This window comes from Pygocentrus nattereri, chromosome 1, assembly GCF_015220715.1.
Source record: "Pygocentrus nattereri isolate fPygNat1 chromosome 1, fPygNat1.pri, whole genome shotgun sequence".
NCBI lineage: Eukaryota > Metazoa > Chordata > Actinopteri > Characiformes > Serrasalmidae > Pygocentrus > Pygocentrus nattereri.
This window is the reverse complement of record NC_051211.1, coordinates 31760131-31781249: the sequence shown is the minus strand read 5'-3', so window position 1 is coordinate 31781249 and position 21119 is coordinate 31760131. Positions and strand designations below refer to the sequence as shown.

Genomic DNA, 21119 nt, shown 5'->3' with positions numbered 1-21119 from the left:
TTTGTTTGGTGCGGACTCAGCCGCTCTGCTCCCTCGCTTGCCCTCTCTTTCTGACTTTGTGCGAGTCTACAGACAAGTCTGTGCCCAGCAACCTGCCAAACAGACCCGATACATAGTGAGTACAGACCTTTTACCGTGTTTTGCTGTTTTGGCCTCATAACTAGGGTTTTGTTCCAAAATGCATTACAAACCACCTTCAAAAATGTTCTATTTTAAATGATATACATTGTTACACTTTACACATACAACACTTATCAACACTTTATATTATGATTTAATAGCACGTTTGTGTGAAGATGTCAGCCGTTATTCTTTTCAGAAACACATATTAAACATTGTTTCAATGAATATACGTTTTGTGCCTCAGTAATGACAGTTTTCTTTTCCAAACTGTTGTTAAAAGCACATATTGAAACTTTTTTGGCCCAAAAGTGGTTTAAACAGATGAAAGATTTGAGAGTTGATATAGCAAAAAGAGGATAAAATAAGTTGGGCGTAATTCCCAAGGGAGGGCTTTTAGCAGGTGTCATTTTTATTTTATTTTACAACACTGAATTTAATTTAATTTGTTTATTTAGCCTAAAAAGGGCAGGATATAAACCACTTTGGCCTTTGTTTGCTAAGATTTTGCAAACTGACTAAGTGAACATGGTCATTTATTAAAAAAAAAAATTAGAACAGTTAGGAGTCCCCAAACTTCTGATGATCTGTGTACTGTTTCCAAGTGAGGAGAAGTTTGAAGCAAGGAGGTTTTGTTCCAGCTTATGTAGAACATTCTGCTCTGTTACAGCAAGGCTCAGCTAAGAGGTCTTTATGCACGCCTCAAGACAAAAGGAAGTTATTGCATTGCAAAAACATAAAATCTGCATCAGCAGTTATTACAGGTTCTCTGTCTTGATAACCTCCCCATCCTCAGGGATAAGCACTGCTCGTTCAGATAAGTGTGTACAAAATGCAGAGGAGGATATTCTTTTACTTAAATCTGGATAGCGTCTGGTTATCTCCAGGGAGTGCATATAGAGCAGTTTACGTCACACAGAGTCTGTACAAGAATATATGCAAATATATCCACCAGGGAACTGCTGGGATTAGCGTATATTCAATAAGTCACACAAATTGCATTAGTCAGTAGAGCTGTGCGATATGGGTATAAAATCCAAAGTTCAGTAAGGCTGTCTGATTTCACAGTGACGATATGAGAAGAGATAAATTACTATTGACTGGATGTGAAGCAAGTACAGACCCTTCTGTTTTTTTGGGATGTAAAAATCTAGATAGTCTCTCCTTGAACACGGAGCGAGTGTACAGACAAATCTAATGTTGAGCACATTTTGCTCCCCGGGCGCTGCGGATTGGGCTGCCCACTGCTCCGGGCAAGTGTGCTCACTGCCCCCTTGTGTGTGTGTGTGTGTGTGTGTGTGTGTGTGTGTGTGTGTGTGTGTGTGTGTGTTCGTTCACTATGTGTATGTGGTGTTTCACTTCACGGATGGGTTAAATGCAGAGGTGAAATTTCCCTGTCGTGGGACTAATAAGGGTCACTTAATAACTTAATTAAACTTAATAAACATTTTTGTTGCTGTAGTTTTTCATCTAATGGCTCTATTTTATGTTGTAAGGGTGTGGTACACACTGGCTAAGATAACAGCTCAGAAATAGTTCATTAACCCTCTTAGTGTTCATAAAGGCCTCTTAGTGGCCATTCTTTCGGCAGAGTGGAAATCAACTTATTTTGAATTTAAATACTAATATATTAAATGTTTTCTTGTAATGCTGGTAACAGATAAATTAGGACACTGTTGGCTCTCTATGTGAAAAGGTGGAGTACCAGGATAAAACGGACAGTGCAATTGCACCTTTCTTGCTATAAAAAAAATAGAATTTAAACACAAAAACACTTTTATAAATGCTGACCTGCTTGCTCACGTACGAATATGAAAATCGTTTGCTTTGTTTTCTAAATCCTACACATAGAGGTCCTTTCAGAACAGGTGGAAATTACATATATGGCCAAAGGCTTTAAACATCTTAAACACTAATGTCTCTTAATGCACAATCAATGGTGTTTCTTTGGTAAGATAAAGGTATGTTTTAATTTTTTCCTCCAGTTTCCTGTTTTTCATACCTGTGGTAGGAACTGATGTACTGTTGGTTCTTAATTCTGATTATCTTGGTGGGTGTTCACACTGACATTCAACATTATCTTCTGTAAACAGAAGAGAAAAAGCCATGACTGATTGGGCAGCTGTTTTTTTTTTTATGATGCATATTTGTGACAGTTACATTAATATCCAACAAACTTTCTGAACCATGTTGTGTTCTGGCTCATGTGTTGTGTCTTGTTTTCATCCTTCGTTTTGTAAACTGTTACTGGGCTTACCTTCTATCCAACGTGAAGTAAAATCGGTGTAGCAGAAGAGGGAGCAGCTTACTGCTTTTATAATATGAGTGAAAACTTGATGCATTAACATATAGGTGGTGTGGGTGGTGATAGACAAACAGCTGTGTGCAAAAAAAATGAGAATGCCCCATAACATGTTTTATTAATTCAAGTGAAAATAAGTTAACATGTCCTTTACAGAGAACACACCTCTACCCATCAAAATAAACCTGCCAAATATGGCCATTCAACTTCTTTCTGTGAAAAGTGTGGAATTGATTCTTAATTAAGCTTAATTCTGAACAGCTATGGAGATCAATCTTTCACTCATCAACTGATCATAAACTGAAATCACTTACAATGTTCTACGAATATGACTAGTACAGGCATTACTAGGAATTCGTATGTGAAATGAAAGGAATAACGAAAGGTACTGTGTGATGTTTTTGAAGGTTTTGGAAAGAGCGGAGCTCCTCAGAGATATGGAAGCCAATCTGCTGCCTGGTCTGTTGCGCCTACAGGAACTGGTACCAACCCACACTCATCATTCTGGACATATCTGAAAAAAAGAATTCCACATTTTCTCCCCCAAATCTAACCCTACTTGTAAACAAAGTCAGTTAGAGTTTGATGTGGAACAGTTTATTGTAGAGAAACCTACCAGATCAGATTTCTTTATAGAGGTAGTGATGATACTGTAATTCGGGTAGTTTACCACACAGGAAATGGGGGGGAAGGTTTTATTTACGGATTTTAAATGCTTAAAAGTGTGGATGAAACTAGCAGGCTAAAACTATTGAGTCGAGAGAGTGTGTGGTGAAAGTGAGAGCACTTGCTTTTAGTTTAGACAGTTTGGAACTAACATCGTAATAGAATAATTTTTTACATGTACCTGTGATAAAGTTGATTTTTATTGTAAACGCTGATTCCAAGATTTTAAACAGTAGTTTATGCCTGGGGGGTCCACTGCACACTAGGCTGGGGTCATCTGTCTTGAGCTGTTGTTGTCTCAGCTGGCCTGCGTTCTGTCCGGTGTCAGGTGGATGATAATGTGGCTGTAATCCTGCTCAGTGAGATCGTGTGGGACAAGTTTCGGCCAAACACTGGCTGCTTCGAGCCTCTGCTGCTGCACTTCCCCGATTACACTAAAGGTAAAGTAGTAACTCATTTAGATGCAGTGAAATCAAAAGCAAATAGTTAAATAAGTAGATAAAGGAAGCCAAAAGATTTGGGTAAGCAGGAATCCGTGCTTTCTGAGCTGATATTTTTGTAACTCTGTGCCTGTCAAAAGTCCGTTAAAATGAAGGACTAAAATTCGCCCCATAAATGAGTTAGAATTGCTCAACTTAGGATGAATATGCAGACTGCTCAGGGCCATGTGTAGGTATGAGCATTCCTTCTTAGTATGTGTTCATCACAAGTAACCTTGTGCCTGATCTTTTATAGCTTTCATCACATTGATGGTTGATTGTATTTATCGTTCCTGTCTTATATGGCTCTTTGTCGTTATGCTGCACACCATTTCAGTGTGGAGAGTAAACTGTAGGTTCAGTGTACTGGGAATATAAAAAAGCATTGTGCCGATTTGGCTATACTGATTTTAGTACATTAGATTTAATCAAAATGTATGGTAATAAAGTCCAAAAATATGTGCTCCTTTTTGGGCCTAAATAAAGGAACTAAAAATAGCAGCATAAAGCTTAGTGTCTTATTTTTATTACCAATATTCTGTGTTTGTGTGTGTGATTTATGCCACAGCGGAACTCCTGCAGATTCTGTCACTTGACAGTAACCCATCCTACACACCTGAACTGTACTCGTCCTACATCAACATCCTGCTGGGAGTCTTCTACTCGGTCTGCAGAGACCTGAGGGAGCTACGACACCTGGTAAAATATGAATACACACATTAACCTGTTCTAACTGTGTGACTTACCATTTGATTGTATTGCTATCGTTTGTTTCTCTTTTCTGTAAGTATGTGCACTAGTGGTGTAACAATACACACATTTCATGAAACGTATTGCAGTTTTTGCATCACAACATAAAATTTTTTGATTCTTAGAAAACAGAAAATAAAAAATAAACAGAGGAGCAAGATGTATATTACATGTTGCACACGTTTGGCAAATACGTATGTTTTTATGGCTCAATAAAAGTAAACACTGTATGTGGACTATAAGGCAACATCTCACAATTTAAATGACGTGAACTTTACAAGTTTATAAACAGTCTGATTTTGTGTTTGTGTATAAAGTGACTAGTGAGAGAGGATTTTCAAACCACTGAATCCAGGATTCTACACCAGAGTAGAGGTGTTATTTGATACTTGCACACTGTCACTTTTTTTGCATACTACTCTTTGTCCATCCACTGGACTGGAAAACCAAAGTGTTCCCAAACAGGAGATAAATGGAAGTTGTTCTAACTCAAGTTTGCTCTCTCCAACACGCCATTTCAACAACTTGGCTAATTAACCCTTCAAGTTAGACAAAGCTGAAGCGTCTTATACTCTGGTGCCTGAAGGAAATCTGAATAACTACTGCACCTTTTAAGGTGGAAAAGAAAATGCGAATTAAAAAGTTAGAGAATAAGATGCTAAAACCCATTCCACACCAAGCGCAGTGACTTTCTGCATAACGCGCCAGCTGTGCAATCTATGTAGGCTTTTGCAAGTGCCGTATGCATGAGCCATAAACACACTTTGGGTCTTTTTTTAATGTGTGCCACACGTGCATGCTTGTAGTTTCTAGGCAGAAACAGTAAAAAAAAGTGCAGTGCTTATGCTATTATATACAATCTAGGCTAATAAACAAATCAACAAACTCTTTCACAGGTGATAGAAATGCCCTAGAGGGTTAATGTTGTGGATCCTCCGCATCTTCATGTGGCCATAAATGACGTGGTGATATGGTCTCTTTATAATGAGCTTATTAGTTGAATTACGTGTGTTGGAGCAGCAAAATACTCAGATTTTCAGGGCAGGGCTACTTGGGACCAAACCAGTCACCTAAATAGTTTTTTCCTTCTTGGGGGATCAGTATGTTAAGAGTGAGAGCATGTAAATTATTTATTTATTTTTACGCTGCCATCTGTATCATTTGTTTTTCTTCTCTTCAACAGGCTGCCCTCAATTTCTCCAAGTTCTGCGAACCTCTAGAGAAAGGAGAAGGTAAACATTTATAACATTTCAGAAGTTCCTGTTATTTATAGGAATGTAGTTGTACCATGTGTTCACTGCTGTTACTCATTTAGATAATGAAGTTCAAGCAATTATGTAAAAATGGGACTCATAACAACCACACAAAGACCTGGCAGACCACCAAAACTGACACCATCAGAAATAGTACTTAAAGCTTTCATTTTTAAGAGATAAAGATGAAATCAAGCTTGACTTGCTTTAGATCAGAAAAGAATCCAAAGATGTTTTTGTCCATCCTTCCACTGTGAGAAGGCAACTCAACACTGAGTCTGAGAGGATGTGTAGCTGTGAAGAAGTCCTTACTGAGAAAAGAAACTAAATAAAAAAAGAACATTTGCGCTTTAGTGTTTAAACAGAACATCTGAGATGTGGACTAATGCTGTATGTACTGATGAGTCAGTTATGTAATTATCTGTTAAATATGTTTTCTGTTTTTTTGACACTGAAAGGTTTACACTTAATAGCTATTTTGACAGGAAATTAAATTAATGAAGGGGTGGTCTCAGATTTTTGCTTATACTGTACAAGAACCTTTTGTTTAAATTCATTCTCTTATAAAGTTACCATTGTAATAAGTTGTTTAAAGCTGGTTTCTAATGTCTTCTCAGCCAAAGAGGGCAATACACACAAACTGTGGAGGAACATTGAGCCGCATCTGAAGAGAGCCATGCAGACCGTGTACCTGAGAGAGGTGTCCAGGTGAGGACGGATGATGACATAGTTATTCAAGTTATTCAAATTATTCAAGCAAATGACTGGCGGCTCCTTAAACATTAGGTCTTTTATTCAGTTTGTAAATGATTGTTTTTAAAATGATATAGTCAGTGTCATGTCAAAACCATTGACTGTTAACACCAGCATTCTGTTAATTAACCTTGTTAATGTAGCTAAATTTGATTAACAATTTTAGATCATTTGTACTGGTCCATTCATCAGAAGCTACTCAAAACAAGAGAAGGTTTGCTGGAACGTCATCAGCTGTATGGTATTTGTCAGACAAGTGCCAACAGTATAAGATAAGAGATGTTGGCCTTACATTTTGGGGTGTATGCAAGCACCATTAAAAATGAATGTTTGTTTTGGGTATGTGCATTTAAACAGTGGCAATCAGTCAGTAATTTAGTAGGAGACATCAATTCATAGGCAAAAATAATATTTCCCTAGAAAAGGGAGTTATTTATCTCAAGGTTTATCATCTTGTTACCCTTATGAATTATTCATGCACTACTATGAAACAACATTTAAAGTGCAATGTCAGCAGCATACTAACTAAAACTAACTAAAGCAATGCTTTGATGCAAAACAGCACATTTTTGGCCAAACCTGTGTGGTGAGTCGACTTCATTCAGTGTAATGCACGGTTTCCTCACCAGAGCCTCTAACCTTCACCCAGCGGGCTTCTAGTGGTACCGAGATGTATTAGTTCTTTTTAAGTATACTCACCCCAGGGGCTTAAGTTTATTGTGTGGAGTTCTTTCATTGTTCTAAGTATACAGCCAGCTTTAATTGGTTACAAACTGGGTGTGTAAACTAATAAGCCCGGTTCCAAAATAATTGGTGCTCATCTGAGTCTGTGTTCTGTACTAATCTGAAATGGACAAACAAATTTTTGGACAATGAGCATATGCTGCCTCTACACAACATTTTTTTCAGTGACGTCTGAGCTTATTTCAACTTGACAATGTCAAGCCACATTCTGCACGTGTTGATCAGAGATCAGGTGCTAGACTGGCTCTCTCACTGAACATATGTGCAAAACGTAACAATGAAATACCTATTGTCTATTTTATCAGCTCCACTTACTATATAGGTGCACTTTGTAGTTCTACACTTACAGACTATATATAGCCACTTTTACCCTGTTCTTCAGTCGCATTTCACGTATTTTTGCAAGTAAAGTTTATATTTATATCTAAGAGGCACTGCCAAAACTTGTTAACATGTGGGTATGTGTTTTCACCCCAGTGTTCAGTGGGGGCAGCAGCAGATGGATGAGAAGGAGGCTACAGCTTTAAGAGGTACACACACACAGACACAGAAGGAGAATCGGTAGTGTAGTCCCAGTTCAGAGGCCTGGATGCTCACAAACACACTCTGGCCATCTGCTGGAGCTGCTCTGTCTGCCAGGCTGCTCAGGATTTCCCCCGTGTGTAAAACCCAGCAGAGCACCAATCTACCACACACAGATATAGCTGTCCCATCTTCTCATTATGCTGATTAAAAAAATCAAATGGACCAGATTTGACTGATATTTCATACAGATATTTGATGATGATTTGTAACCCTTCAGAAATAAAAGTTCTATTTCTCCGTGTTGATAATCCAGGTGGATTTTTAGTCCTAATTTCTACATGATTGGTTTTCTACGTATGTTTCTAAATCATTTGACTTTACTTTAAAAGAAAAAAAGTTATTTTTTCCCAAGTGTAAATGTAGACTTTAGTATTTGGGACAGTCAGTTCCCAATAGAAGGCACCCTTTAAGTGATGATTTTGTATATTTAGCTTATTACTATTTGTTATTGTCTTTGATTTAAGCAGATCATAACACAATCCTTGTAAATATGTAATGTGGGTAGAATGATCCAAATACTTTAGGTTAAAACAATGAAGTCCAGTTTTTTTTTTATTGTCAGATCAAATGTTCATAAGTGCGTTGTAAGTATATTGCAAGGCATATCACAGTCACAGTGTGTAGCAGTGTTATCACATACTTGGACCATATTTGGTCTATATTGTGCGGTTTGGACCCACCTGATTGAATGTGTGTGTGTGTGTGTGTGTGTGTGTGTGTTAGTGTTAAAATTGGTGTTGACCTAAATTTTTGGGCCTAGCTTAAATGCTTGAAATTAAAGACAAATATACATTATAGAAAAATTTAAAGGGAAAAGTAATCCAGCTGTCTGTCTCTCTCTGTCTCTCTGCCTCTGTCTGTAGGTTTATCAGCTCTTGCTCATGTGGAGCTGCCGTATTACTCCAAGTTCCTTCTGATTGCGGCCTATCTGGCCTCATATAATCCGGCCCGGACTGACCGCCGATTCTTCGTCAAGGTCTATCTCACCCTCCCTCTTTTACCTTTTCAAGCCTTGTTTGCAGTAGGTAAAGCAAATGCACAAATATTTGTTAATGCTACTTTGCACTAAAAACTGAGGGCATCTTAGTGCATCTAGACTTACACTTATTATTACACTTGCACGTGAGTTTCAGATTGTTGCTAAATAATTTGTAGCAGTAGTTAGTAGTGCACAATAGGTACTGAATAATTCGTAATAGTTTCTAAGTAATTAATACCACAGATGGTATAGACAGCAAGCAAATATGTGAAAAGAAACCCCTGACCTAAGCTTGCATGAATGACTACGTAGGACTTAATGAATAAGTTATGTATCAGGTTTCAGTGAGTTCTCAAAAGGGAATTCCACTGATTTTTCTTTTTTTTTCTTTTTTTTTTTTTCTTCTTCTAAATTTCTTCAGAGGGGTTTGATGTGAAGTGGTTCTTTGTAAGTGGTTTAATTGAGAAACTTACAGATTCAAATATTTTTTTCACACTGTCTAAAACATGAATATAGCCATTTTTTACTGTCTAAAATTACTAATGACCCTGCATGTGTTCTGAGTTTTATTTACACCCTGTATGAATTTAAAAATGAGTTTAAGGCCAAAACCCTAAAGCTGTTGCAAAATGCCATGTCTGGCAACATCAGGCAACATATTCATAAGTGTTTTGTAGCTATAGTTTTGTTTTAGGTGGTTTTACAAGCCTTCAGACGTCTGGTTCACCACTGCTGTGAACGCTCTTAATGACTGTGCAGATATTTTTAGAAATCGATCGAATTCCCATTTGAGTAGAGACCTTTCAAAGTTTTCCCATGTTTTTATTTGTGTCTAATGTGGGTAGAACAATAATGAATATGTATGTGTCTTTACAACAGCATCATGGGAAAATGAAGAAAACCAGTTTCTTGAAGAAACATGAAAAGGTGTGTGGCTATGATCATGTGAAATCAGGAATTGTTAACCTTTTATTTTTAAAGTTTTTTTTAATCATCTTTTTCTTTCTTTCTCTTTCCTTCTCTTTTTTTGCATGTTCTTTTATTTCTCTCTCTCTCTCTCTCTCTCTCTCTCTCTCTCTCTCTCTCTCTCTCTCTCTCTCTCTCTCTCTCTCTCTCTCTCTGTGTCTGTGTGTCTGTCTGTCTGTCTCTGCCTGTCTCTTTCTCTCTCTTTGGTGTTGTGTTTTTTTGTTTTTTGTTTTTTTTTTCCCCCTTTCACTCTCTGCCTCTTTCACTCTTGTATCTCATGCTCTCATGGCTTTTCTCCGTTGCTCTTACCATCTTCTCTCTGTCTCTCATTCACTGTCTCTTTCTCCCTCCTTTTTTCCCCCTCCATCTCTCTCCAGACTAGTAACCATCTGTTAGGACCGAAGCCATTTCCTTTGGACAGACTGTTGGCCATCTTCTACAGCGTGGTGGACAGCAGAGTGGCGCCAACAGCCAGCGTGTTCTCCCAGGTAATTACAGCTCATTAAAACAGTAATGATAGTGTGCATTAAAGGCAAGTTATGGTATTGATACTGAGTGGATTAGGAAATTAGACAGGGTTTAAATAGAATATACTAAAGATAACAGTACTTACTAGTCAGTAGGTGGCAGTGTTTCATTTTACACTCTTGTCACCATGAACTATAAATTGTTTGTCAGAAAATTTGTTAAATAAAATTGTAAAAAATTATATTAGTTAAATATAGTTGTATAGTATAAAATATTAGTTATATATAGTTGATCTAGCTAGCTGGCTGTAACAGATCACAATTCTTTTTTTTTTTTTTTTTTTTTTTTGCTGTAAACATTCTGACCAATATAAATACATGTGGTCAAAATAATGCAGTCCAGCCTTTAACCACATCATATGACACACTCGGCAGTCAGTACATGAGAATTTGTAGTTATGTATAATTTAACTGTAAATTCTGTTGTCATTCAGTTTTCTCCAGCTTTCAGCTTTTTGTTGCTTTCAAAATTTGTTTTCTTAAGGATTATTTTCTATTTCACTGTTACATTGCTTTGTTTTACATTAGGTAAACATTTCATAATGATACATGGCCCTGTACAATATACTGTCTGATAATTTTCAGTATTTTTCAGAGCCCCACCATGTTGTTACTTTCTCCTGCAGATTTCCTCTCTGGTCACCCTGCAGCTCCTTACTCAGGTTGGACATGACGACCAGCTGGATACACCCAAGTACAAGTGTGCTGTCTCCCTGGACTTCATTCTTGCGATCTCTAGGTGTGTGTGTGTGTGTGAGCGCGTGCGTGCGTGCGTGCCTGCCTGCCTGTCTGCGTGTATATTTAATTCAGACAGGGTTCCTGTTCCAGCTTCACAAAACCTGACAAATACAGGTTGAAGTTGACTCATTTTACTGCAGCGTTTAATAACGTACTCTGTTAACTAGGGGTGGGAATCTCTAGACTCCTCACGATTTGATTCGATTACGATTCAGACGATTGGGATGCGATTTATAAAACAATTTTCGATGCATCTACAGGATTCCCTTGTTCTCACTGTGTGAGGACTTGGTAGTTTTAACGAAAAGTATTTGTAATGATCCATAATGAATTTGTTTTCCTGGTATGTTTAATCTGCAATGAGAGACTGTCAAACGTTTTAAAAAGATGAAGTCGCTTCTCTTTCGAATTCTCCCGTTCCACCTTAAATGGTGCCGTGTTTACATTTGATGCCTCAGTCAGAATTTAAGGTGGAATTGAAAAATTAGATCAAGAAGCCTCGTGAAACAGACAATCATTGAGAGACAGTTTACAAGAAACTCTTCTACTTTTAGGGAAACGTTTTCTGGCAGAAATGGGAGGAAAGCGGCTATAGCTGAACTAAAGCTTAACCCTTTAATGTTCTGCTCAACCATTTGGTAGAGAACATTTTGAATCACTATATAGGCTACAAAGTGTCATCTTGACCCTTTGGTAGACGTGAATATTTTAAAACTTGTGGGGTCCAAAAAAAAAAAAAAACACCAATTGTTTTTATTATTGCCCAAATTTTTTTTCTTGGTGATGACCTTAAAGCAGAGCAAAGTAAGTCTGCGTTTTCATTTATACTATTAGTCTATACTAGGACATGATTACATACTGGACATAAAATGTTGTGGCTTCCAAGGTGTTGTTATTGTTGAAAGGACAAAATATCTCTTCTTAACATTTGGGTTGTGGCTCCTGACCTAACCTGGCTTTAATGCAGTGGGAGCCGGTCGGGTTTATCACTCATCCAGTAGTGTTTTTGTTATGTGCCACCACAGACTGTCTGGGCGCTGCACTCACCCACTTTCAAGTTCCGCCCTTTGTGTTACAACATCATTTTTACTTTATAAACTAAATATATTCAGAATCGTTCACGTCCGCATCGCAATGCATCTAAGAATCGATTTTTATCTCCTACCCCACCCCTACTGTTAATAAATATTATATTTTGTTGCTCATGTTATGACTTGATCTGTATTAAAACATTAATGCTGAATTTCTTTGTTTTTCTCTTTTTAGAACGGTGAGCTTTGACATTGTGAGGTATCTCTATGACTTCATATGAAGACCTCGTTTGTCTGGGCAAGAGGCAGGCATCTGATTGGACAATGCTTTGTCCAATGGCCAGCCGGACTAGCGAGCTGATGGGAGAATGTTGTCAGCTCTATGCTCACAGTGGCTGATTTTTAGGACATGTGGGTGGGGAAAAAAAGCTTCTTAATTCCCTCCAGGCTGGACTGCATTTCAGAAAACTTGCTTTTGCTTCCTTTAACTGTCTGTTTTTCAGAAACCATTGTGAGGTTGTGCACAGGTTGTTCTAAAGAAATTTAGATTTTGCTTTTCAGTTTCCGTTTAATGTTTAAACCACTAAGCACTGTAGATATTCTGAAAGGTAAATATTTGCGTAAGGAAGGAAGATTTTTTTTTTTTTGTTGTTTGTTTTTGGAATTGGAATAGGTCCTAAGTGCCAGTATTAGAGGTGTTTAAAACTGGGCATGTCTGAAATGAACAAGGCATACTACTGTGTAGTGGCCATAGCAGATTTTTTTGACATGGTTTTGTGATGAATGGATAAATCAGTCGATCCATCAGTAAATAAATAAATATATATTGCATTATATCATATTGTCATTGTCAGCTGCAATGCAAATGTTTTCTTGTTTTCTTAAATCTAAAGTTGGACGGAGCCAAACGGATTCCACTTAATTTTACTGAATTACCTCCAGCTGTTGATACTCATCAGTTTTGCTGAAAACAAGGAAAATAACACAAGTTGATGACATTTTCTGTTACATTTATGGGGGAGGGCCTGCTGGAGTACCCTTTTTTGCATTTTCTCGTAAAGATTTATATCACACTGAATATTAAAAAATGAACATCATACTTTTTAGCAGATGTGAATCATATTTTTGGATGGACGAAAAATAATACTTGCTTCAGTCAGTGGTACAGCTGGTTTCCTCAACTCTGCTCAGCTATGCTGTTGAGACTAACAAATGCACAAGGCTCTGAAGTGACGGGAATATCAAGTGTACAGCAGTTTTTCCTCAACCCTGGTCCTGGTGGCCCACGGCTCTGCATTTTTCAGTGTTTTCCCTGCTCCCGACACACTTGATCTAACTAATCAGCTCATTAACAGCCCAACAGAGTTAAAGTGGGTGTGTTAAAGTAGGAAAAGCACTAAAATATGTATGGCATGTTTGAGACACACGGGCATATATTGCCTCAGCAGCATCAATGAAACTTTAAAACAAGGATCTCATCCTGGTAGACCACAGCACTGCAGAGTTTTTATGCTTTAACGCATCCAATCAGCTCACAGAGAGCTTGGCAATGAGCTAGTGAGCCGTACCAGATATTTTAGATCAGGGAAAGCACATGTGGCCTCCAGGGCCTCAGGAATAACCCTGTGTTAGAGGTTCATTAGCTGCTATTGAAGTTATTAGCATTGATTCAAATTGTCTTGTTGTCTTCACTCTCTGTTCTGCAGCTTGTTTCAGTCTTTTTTTTATTTTAATCAGCTCCAGAGAGGCCTTTTTTTTTTTTTTGTGAGAGCGTTGTTCAATTCATGCCTCTTCATGATGATTTAATGTCGTTGTCATAGAAACAGGGAGGGAAAAAGCTAAAAGGGGGTTTGAAACTTGACTCATCTTTTCTCACATCCTAATATAACGTATGAACAAATAGATCAGAGCTTCAATAGCTGGGCACAAGCATTAAAGGACCCTGGTGGGTTGTGAAGTCATTTATTAAAAAAAAAAAAAAAGAATCGGAGAAAAACAGCAGATTATAATGTTCAGGATTTATTAGAGAAATAAAAAGCAGAAGCAGATCAACAACAAACTGAAATGTCCTGCAGTCCTATTACAGAAGGCACACAACGTGCTGTGACTAGCTTTGCTTTACTGAATGGACATTGGGGCTAAAAAAAAAAAACACATCCATTACTCAAAATGTACACCACTCTTATATGGGTTGATAAACTGCAGAATGTTTATAGAGTGTCATTTCTAACATATAGGTACCTTTTAGGCTCCCTTTACAGATGTAAACATTCTTGACCTGAGCTTGTATTTTCTTTTTGTTGCTAAATATCATAGCTATAAGCTAAAATAGCTGTCATAATCATATAAATTATAGACATATATACATAAAAGGTTCACTAAAAGAAGTTTGGCCCAAAGTACAATGATCAATATTCAAAAGCAAGTTGATGGACCAATCCACATTAATACATGACTCTTTTCCCACACAACCGTAGCATTTGTGGCTCTGCTGACAGGCTATTTTCTGGGAGACAGTCAGTAAACTCAATGTGGTGTCAGCTCCCAGCTCTTGAACGCTGTTTGTGTACTTCTTATTTGGAAACAAATAAGCAAGAATTATAAGCCTGTGATTCATTGATTTGTGCATGACAAGGTGTTACTGATAGTGCAGTTCAGTTAAATGATTGTTATTTATGACAACTCTAAAAACTGTTGCCCAACAATTAGACAACTGTTCCTCTTTTGAGCTAGTCCAACTGTTGGACTTAAACAATTGTTGTTCTATTGAGTAAGAGTTGTAACCTAGGTAACCATTCAATGACTGTTGCTCTTTTGAGCTGGTTCATTCAGAGTTGTAGGCATAGAGGAGCATTTTGGTTTGAAAGATGTTTTTTATATGCTGTGCCTGCGGTTGTGGATCATGGCGACAATGTGAGTGAGATCCAGACTCTTCACCATCACCTCCATGAAGTCATCATCACTCCGCGCTCCTTCTACAAACTCTTCCAGAGACAGCTCGCCTGTTCAGAGAACAAACAGACTGTACAAAAATCCATCTTTAGGCCAGCAAGATGCACATATAGCTTTAATTTGTTTGGAATTTGGTGGAATGTAAGTCAATGGAACCAGACTTTGCCCAAAGTAATTTTGAGCCATTTATTTTGGTATATTCATCATGAAATTTCCACAGTGTAGAGGGCAACAAGGTTTTATTCTGACATATTCTGATATGAAAACAACATATGTCCATTTTTTGACCTTTTTCAGTTTTTGACATTGGCATTTTGACATTGCCTGTTTCCCTTTACATTTGGCTGACACTCTTATCCAGAGCAACTTACAATTTGATCGTTTTACATAGGCAGGCCAAGGCGGTGTTAGGAGTCTCACCCAAGGACTCTTATTGGTATAGCATAAGGTGTTTGCCCAGGTGGGGATTGAACTCCAGTCTACAGTGTAGAAAGCAGAGGTGTTAACCACTACACTATCCCAACAAATGTTTCCCTTTACATTTATGTACATTTCATGGTGAATGGACTAAAATAAATGACCCAGAATGACTTGAATGAAAATCTGGTTCCATCAACTTACATTAAAAGTGAAGTAGTTTTTTTTCCTTCTACGTTATTGTTTTGGAGATGCAAAGTTTTCTTCCGACAGCAGTGATATATTTATGGTGGATTTATTGTATATTCTCCATGTAGTTTTGTGCCATGTGTTGCTATTGTGTTTTGCACTATGGGGCCTGAAGAATGACATTTCATTCCAATGTATATAAACTACACTGGGGAATGACAATGAAGACACCTTGACTGGTGTCTTGTTTTTTTCCCCCATAATTTTATGGAACCTTCAGATACAAAATATTTTAAAAGCCAAAGTTTATGGCATTTCAAAAACTTAGTTTTACTTTTAAAAACTAAATACTGTTGTGTAGTTGTTTTTTTTTTACTTTTTGCAGAATCTGATAAAGACATTATTTAAAAACTTTCATCTTTCAACTTTAATCACTTGTCTGAATCTTTTAACATAAGAGAGTAAATATTGGCAATGGACCACCACAAGCTGATTTAAAAAAAAATTATTCATAATAAGGAGAAATTTCACTGGGTTAAGTCCAGCTTTGGCCTTTTGCAATCTAGGATTCTTAAGATTTTGTACAGATACTCCCAGATGTGCTCAGTGAGTTATGGGGAATTGCTGTGATCATTTGGTCACACTATGTACTGAATGTTATACTTACCATCCCCATTAACATCTATCCTGTCGAACACGCGGTTTGTGAACTCTTCAGCAGTCAGATCCTGCGCATCACTGCCGTTAATGGCACGGATGGCCTGAGAAAGAAACAGAGGTGACGTTTTTTTATGGAGAACTTCATCTGATCCACCACAGACAGTCTGTACATGCCCTGCTTATCTTCCTCTACACTTCAAGGGCCTATATCCTGTATTCTTCTTGTATTTTACTCATTTTTCCTGAATAGCAGTCATATGTGAATGCACTCATGCGAGTGACATCAAAGACATCATTCCTTTTAGAAAAATGTAAAAATTATATAGTTTTTTTGAGCTTGTTACCATATGAACTCATTTTTTAAGTTGAACTGACAATCTTCTTTTACAATGCAGTTTACATTGTCGTGTGCAGAAGTTTGAACACCCCCTGTGAATTTGCATGTTTTGTTGATCTTTTTTGTTAACACATCCTCTACATGGAGCAAACCTAATTATGTAATTTTTCTGTTATTTGTAGTGCATGTTTTTTGTTTATTTGCTGAGTTTAACATATTGGAAAAGAGCTGAAACATAAAATATTCAAAATGATTAAATGTGCCAAAATGTTCATTTTCTTGTTGCTTTATTGTTTCTTACCTTTATGATATTGAGCAGCTCGTGTCTGTCAATGCAGCCGTTGCCATCAACATCATACAGTCTGAAGTACCACCGCAGTTTGTGCTCCATCTTGCCTCGCATCACCAGACTCAAAGCTGCCACGTACTCCATGAAGTCTATATAACCGTCCTGCACAAACAAGCAAACTCTTGAAGGTCCAACAGAAAGTGATGTTTCAGTTACAAAATCATTTTTATACAGTACTGTGCAAAAGTTTGAGACCCCCATTTCATTTCTTAATCTCCAGTCAAAAAAGTACAAGTTACTCATTTTTCAGCACAGAAACACATAAGTAACAGAAAATTACACAGAATATAACTTTTAAATGATAATTTCAGTCTTTACTTCACACACACCATATTTTAGCATGTCCATGTTCTCCTGAGGCTGTCTTACTGCAGACCTGGAGGATCTTTCACAGCTCAGTTGGTGGAAGGTTGTTTACTTATAACGATCCGACTCTGAAAAAGCATTCTAGAAAATATTATGTAGTGTTTTAAATCCATTTTGTTTAGGCTAGCTCATGCCTAGAGTTATTTCTTAATTTATCAATGTCAATGTTTTACATGTATTTCTGTGTAAAGCATTTTGAGAGTTTGTAACTAAAATGAAAATTCCTCTATAATTAAATTCTTTGATTATCACAATGCCAAAAATGTCTAGGCTGATTCACTTTGAGGCCAGGGCCATGTAATAAGATTTATCACTAAACTAGCACTTTAATTGTTTATTAGTTTTGCTGTAGTTGAGTACCCAACTGGAAAAAATTTATTTTTAAAATTATTTCAAATACATTGCAATTCTTGCCAAAATACATTCTGAAGACTAAATGTATGTAAGAATATATTGCAATATTGACCCAGTTTAATTTGAAATACATTTGGTTTCAAATGTATGGGGAAATATTACACAGAGAAGTGTACCATACAGAAATAAGTGGCAGTCGTGGGCTGGAGGTTAGGGAACCGGCCCTGTGACCGGAAGGTTGCCAGTTCGATCGACAGTCCACGACTGAGGTGTCCTTGAGCAAGACACGTTGCTCCCCGGGCACCGTGGATAGGGCTGCCCACTGCTCCCTAGTGTGTGTGGTCACTAATGTGTATGTGATGTTTTACTTCATGGATGGGTTAAATGCGGAGGTGGAATTTCCCCGTTTGTGGGATTAAAAAAAGTATCACTTAACTGCACTTAAATGTATTTATCAAATACAGGTCAGCAGTTTACAAGCCCTGACATAGAGCAAATGCAGTTAAGACAATATGTTCAAATTGTTCTTGCACGTGCTGCAGGATCAGATTAATAACAGTGAACCATGGTCATGCACAAACTATTTATGCATCTATTATCCAGTCTGAGTGTCTTAATCCTAAAGGTAATCTTGTAATTCACATCTTAGTATGTCTCAGTGTAATTAAAGCTGACAACAGGTGCCTGATATAGCAGCGTAAACATTGTGCTAGGCAGCACGTGAGAAAGAAAAGAGCCTCTCTCTGATCCCCACATTCAAACAGCTGTGAATACTGCTGCACACAGAGAGGAAGATGAGTACTTTTCTAAGAATGTTTGCTTGTTGATTCTTAAAGAAATATTCCATCGTTTTTCAACATAAACTGTCTAATGTGTCTCTATCATGTGGTTGACTGCTAGTGCAAAACACTCCTATAACAGAGGCCAATGGGCAGACACTGAAACACTTGCCCAGTGCTCACTGTTATAATTCCATCCATTTTTCAAAATGTATAATTCAGTGGTTCAGACGTTAAACAAAGCAGTTCAGAGTGGTTTGATAAAAAACTATTAATTATAGAGAAACTTACAGGCTCTGATTTCCTTATGGTGGTGGCGGGAACCAGGGAACTTAATTTACTATCCAAAAGCAAAACAGCAAACATACACTTTTTATATGTAATGCTAATGTTGATAAAATAGTGTTCAATCTGAAAAAAATTCCTTGGGGAATTATTTTGCCATTTAATAAATCTGCCATGAATACATTTAAAAATGGTCATTTTTGCCCAGAAATTTGTGTTAAAACAATTGCAAAGCAATTTTGGAGGCATCAGGCAGTTTATAACCATTTCATGTAATATCTTTCTGTGAGAGAGTCATTAAAGTCTTCAGACATCTGGTTCCTATCACCGCTACTAACAGTTTTGACTCATTATGGTTCTCTAGAACAGGGCATTTCAGACCAAACTGCTCTGAATAACTTACATTTTAGTCATTTAATCAGGCAAAAATGATAAACCCTGGTAGAAATACGTCAAAATTGTTGGTCAGCCAATAAAACAAGTCCATTTATTATTTTGGCAAAACCTGCTCTTCATACCAAGGAAGACACTTTGATAAACATGAAGCTATACGTGAGTTTTGAGGATAAATATGCACGAAAGATTAGAATATAGCTGTTTTATGTTACTCAATTGATTGCAGGCATTTTTACTTATTTTAAAAGAAAGTAACAGCAAAAATATTTACATTTTTTAAAAAGTACGATTACACCAAGCTACTGAAAAGGTAATCTTTTACATCATATTTTCATATATATGTGTGTGTGTGTGTGTGTGTGTGTTTGTGTGTGTAGGTCTCTTCTATATGGAATATTTACAATGTCAGGGCTGACATCACATATATTGTCATATATTGTACCTCTATTTGAAGTATTCAGAAATACATTTACATCTATAGTTCCTTCCATTTGGAAAATCAGTGCTATGCAAACTTTCAGGGCTAAGGCATCACATATGTTGACATATATTGCTTATATATTTTGAACATAAGGAATTGTGTATGTAAGCCTACATATTCTTTTCTTTTATATTAAGAATTTGAAATTTTGGTGCTAACACATCATATGACATTTATTTATTGCACAGTTGTTTTGAACAGTAGGAAATACAAATACATATGTTTTCCATCTTTATGGAATATTTGTAATTTCAGTGCTAAGACATATATTTTGGATATGAAGAAATATATTTTTCTCACTCACCTTGTTCATGTCGAAAGTGCGAAACATCTGTTCTATGTAAGCATTAGCCTCGGGGTCCAGTCCCCGCAGCCCGAAAAACTGCTTAAACTCGTGCAGCGTGAGCTGACCTGATGGACACTCAGTCATGAACTTCTTGTACCACAAGTGCATCTCCACAGCCTGAAGATCGTCCACAGTGGAGCCTGTAGAATTCCCCATTGCTGAAAATGGAAGACTGTTCGAAGAACTGTGCAAAAAGGAGTACTGAAGAGTATTGATCTGATCTGATCTGATCTGATTTGGAATGGATGAAGAAAGCTACAGGCTGCTAGGCGAGTCTATAAGAAAGAAGAAAGCGCTAATTTTCAGAAGCCCAGTGATTGTGCTGTGCAGGCGAAAAGCTCGCGTCTCACAGCTGTACGACACTGGGTGATGGAGAGGACCTGGGGGACCTGAGATGCTTTTATAGTGTCCAGGCACCTTCAACACCTGCCCTGCTGAAAATCACCAGGAATAATCTACCACAGACACTGGCTTAGGACGGCTCATGGGAGGATTGTCTGCTGCTTAAGGTGTGCATGAGACCAGGAGTGCTGACCACACCTAGACACAGTTAGCCATTCATGTGGAAACATAAATAGTATGTATAAGCATAAATATAATGACCTGCTGTACAAAATCTCTGTTATTAACACTGCAAACACAGAAAATTGGGAACATAAAAAAGGACTTTAGAACTGATAAATAAAATAAATTATGATAATAGTCCTCATATTTTGTCCAAAATACAAGTACAAATAAAGATTCAGACTCATTTTTCTTCTTGGTAGCTGTTGGTTGCTTTTACACTTTTACTGAATTTTACTAAATATTTAATTTAGCGTCCAATTGTTAGCTTACTTTCAAAAAAGGTAGTTAAGGATAACCTGATGATTCTCAGCATAAAAACTGAAATATTTGGACACCATTTTAGTTGCTCAAATGGTGCAAGATTTTATATGAAATACAGAAAAATCTTATAATTCTGCTTAGCCCGGGTTTGTTAAGTCACCACTTATCACAATTTCTATATGATATATGATAAATAAGAAAAGCATGACAGAAAGATTACATCAAATTCTGAACCTGTTGTTGATCCTACACCGTCTTTTCAGTTGGCAGCTGTGACGAAACAACTGGAATTAGCTAGAAGCAAAATACGTTTCAGCAAACAAGATGGGCTGTGACTGGAAAAAAACACATTCAGGTTGTTCCGGCAAATTGAAAAAGTTAAGCCCATCTCTGATCTCGCACTGCTGATGCAGTGTCTGGGCTTCTTTGCTCATGTTTTCCTTTGCAGTTCTTTGCAGAACTGTTGTAGAAATGTAAGAGCACTCAA

The 21119-nt window shown here is 37.3% G+C and overlaps 2 protein-coding genes across 2 annotated transcripts in view; one reads left to right on the top strand and one right to left on the bottom strand.

Annotated features, from left to right (window-relative positions):
* The window catches only part of orc5 (origin recognition complex, subunit 5), a 14722-nt gene extending 1993 nt beyond the window's left edge, over positions 1-12729 (top strand). Inside the window, exons 4-15 of the mRNA XM_017707570.2 lie at positions 1-115; positions 2830-2904; positions 3417-3528; positions 4136-4266; positions 5501-5549; positions 6188-6278; positions 7545-7597; positions 8516-8628; positions 9511-9558; positions 9975-10085; positions 10751-10863; positions 12129-12729. The exon at positions 1-115 is cut by the window's left edge and continues 71 nt beyond it. Coding sequence (XP_017563059.2) covers positions 1-115; positions 2830-2904; positions 3417-3528; positions 4136-4266; positions 5501-5549; positions 6188-6278; positions 7545-7597; positions 8516-8628; positions 9511-9558; positions 9975-10085; positions 10751-10863; positions 12129-12174 — 1057 coding nt within the window. The 3' untranslated portion in view covers positions 12175-12729. The remainder of the gene's footprint in view (positions 116-2829; positions 2905-3416; positions 3529-4135; positions 4267-5500; positions 5550-6187; positions 6279-7544; positions 7598-8515; positions 8629-9510; positions 9559-9974; positions 10086-10750; positions 10864-12128) is intronic.
* A 1180-nt stretch (positions 12730-13909) lies between these two features.
* Positions 13910-20214, bottom strand: guca1a (guanylate cyclase activator 1A). The gene is made up of 4 exons (XM_017707568.1): positions 19763-20214; positions 16750-16899; positions 16119-16212; positions 13910-14895 (listed from the first exon to the last, which is right to left on the bottom strand). The coding sequence occupies exons 1-4, from the start codon at positions 19958-19960 to the stop codon at positions 14768-14770; spliced, it is 570 nt and encodes a 189-aa protein (XP_017563057.1). The 5' UTR covers positions 19961-20214; the 3' UTR covers positions 13910-14767.
* Positions 20215-21119: the final 905 nt, after the last annotated feature.

Coding starts and splice junctions, on each gene's coding strand:
- guca1a (XM_017707568.1), bottom strand. CDS start 19,960: ATGGGGAATTCTACAGGCTCCACTGTGGACGATCTTCAGGCTGTGGAG. Junction 16,900..19,762: donor GCACTTTCGACATGAACAAG/GTGAGTGAGAAA, acceptor TTGTTTGTGCAG/GACGGTTATATAGACTTCAT. Junction 16,213..16,749: donor AGCTGCTCAATATCATAAAG/GTAAGAAACAAT, acceptor TTTCTTTCTCAG/GCCATCCGTGCCATTAACGG.